Source organism: Laetiporus sulphureus (genome assembly GCF_001632365.1).
Source record: "Laetiporus sulphureus 93-53 unplaced genomic scaffold LAESUscaffold_66, whole genome shotgun sequence".
Classification (NCBI taxonomy): domain Eukaryota; kingdom Fungi; phylum Basidiomycota; class Agaricomycetes; order Polyporales; family Laetiporaceae; genus Laetiporus; species Laetiporus sulphureus.
The window spans coordinates 135034-136482 of record NW_024468575.1 but is presented as its reverse complement, the minus strand read 5'-3'; the positions used below and the strand labels follow the sequence as shown (position 1 = coordinate 136482).

Here is a 1449-nt window from a genome sequence, read left to right as displayed (position 1 = left end):
GATGGACATGTCTTCATTTAGGTGAGCATCTCGGAAGACATAATCGATGTGATCAACCCACATAACTCCGATCATCAACTGGCGCAACTGAGCAAGCAACACAGGCTTCATGTCCCCAGACTCAGTTTCCACTCGGACATACTCGTGGCAATTGTCAACCAACCTTGCAGGATGAGATTGACTAGGTTCGGTGTTCCAGCAAGCAAGCTACATAATTTGATGGGAGCTTTAGGTACCAGGCAATTGTAGAGAGCCAAGAATGTCATTTTGGCAAACACATTGCTGGGCAGCCAAAACGAGGTTGACAGTGACAGGCACTTCAGACACGGAGTGTGGTTGTCGAATAGTTCGAGTGATCCATCTGGCATATGACTCTGGCAATCTTGCAACACAAGAGACCTCAGCGAGGGTGCTGGCATTTGAAGATATTCTCGAAGATATTCATTGTTCTCACGTGGTGAGGGCCCTATCCAGTACAACTCTTGGATTCGGGATGAATGCTCCACATTTTGAAGAGCGCGCGCAACAGCATAATGGGGTTTCAATTCACCCCAAGCCAGCACCTTGAGTGGGCCTCAGCTGGACCTCTCCAACAAGATATGTTGCTGATATGTTTCAATGCCATTCCAGAGCTCCTGAATTTCCAAGGCAATCTCTTTTCAACGATAGCAGATGAGCATGAGCCTGATGGCTCTGCGCTTTTTAATTCAGGTTGGGTTTCAGACGGTAGTAATGTCTGGCCATGCATAGTGCGAAGATCTGTATCGAGCCAGCTTGACGATGCAGGTCATCAAGAATATCTCCCGGAGCACTTCAGAAGGAAGACAGTTGATCGTGATGTGGGCATTGCAGTCGCGCGGCTCAGCTTGAACCTCAACTGCCTTGATCAGCCCATCAAGGTGCTTGAGCTATATGCCGTTACATCAGTTTGTTGAGCCAGACTGGGAGCAAAGATCACTGACCTCAGGTGCACTGTATACAATGAGGTCGTGGTCAGTATGTATAATGATATGATCAGTGTGGACAGGGACATACTGTTGGCGAGTGTCCCTTTGCTCGAGCTTGGAAGACCGCATCTCTATCAAGTCCGATGCACTCAATTCTTCAAGCATAGGCATCTTCTCACCACATTTCTGACATGACACTGTCAGCAAAGTTGAGTTGTTCTATAGAAGAGTCGAGGTGGCAGGAGCAGGCAAGGGGAGTGGAAGTGGATGGGTGGAGAATGTCTGAGTGACAGACTTTGGGGCATGCTCTGTAGTGGGAGGACTGGTAGCAAACAGGTGGGTGAGTTGGACACAGCGAAAGTAGGAGGATGGATGGAGAGAAGTTATCAGTTGTAGAGGAGCTGGAAGAGAAAGGCCAGCACATGTGCGTGAAGAGCGGTGCGACGAGCTCTAGCTATTCATCGAGGGCAGGCCAGTCATCGAGGACAAGTGCCCATGTACA

At 49.1% G+C, this 1449-nt stretch overlaps 1 protein-coding gene across 1 annotated transcript; it reads right to left on the bottom strand.

Annotated features, from left to right (window-relative positions):
* Positions 1-719: 719 nt before the first annotated feature.
* LAESUDRAFT_764046 (uncharacterized protein) lies at positions 720-1118 on the bottom strand (the record flags this gene model as incomplete). The annotated part of the gene is made up of 3 exons (XM_040913375.1): positions 720-908; positions 963-972; positions 1036-1118. 3 exons carry the CDS (start codon positions 1116-1118, stop codon positions 720-722), a joined length of 282 nt encoding a protein of 93 aa, XP_040758863.1.
* Positions 1119-1449: the final 331 nt, after the last annotated feature.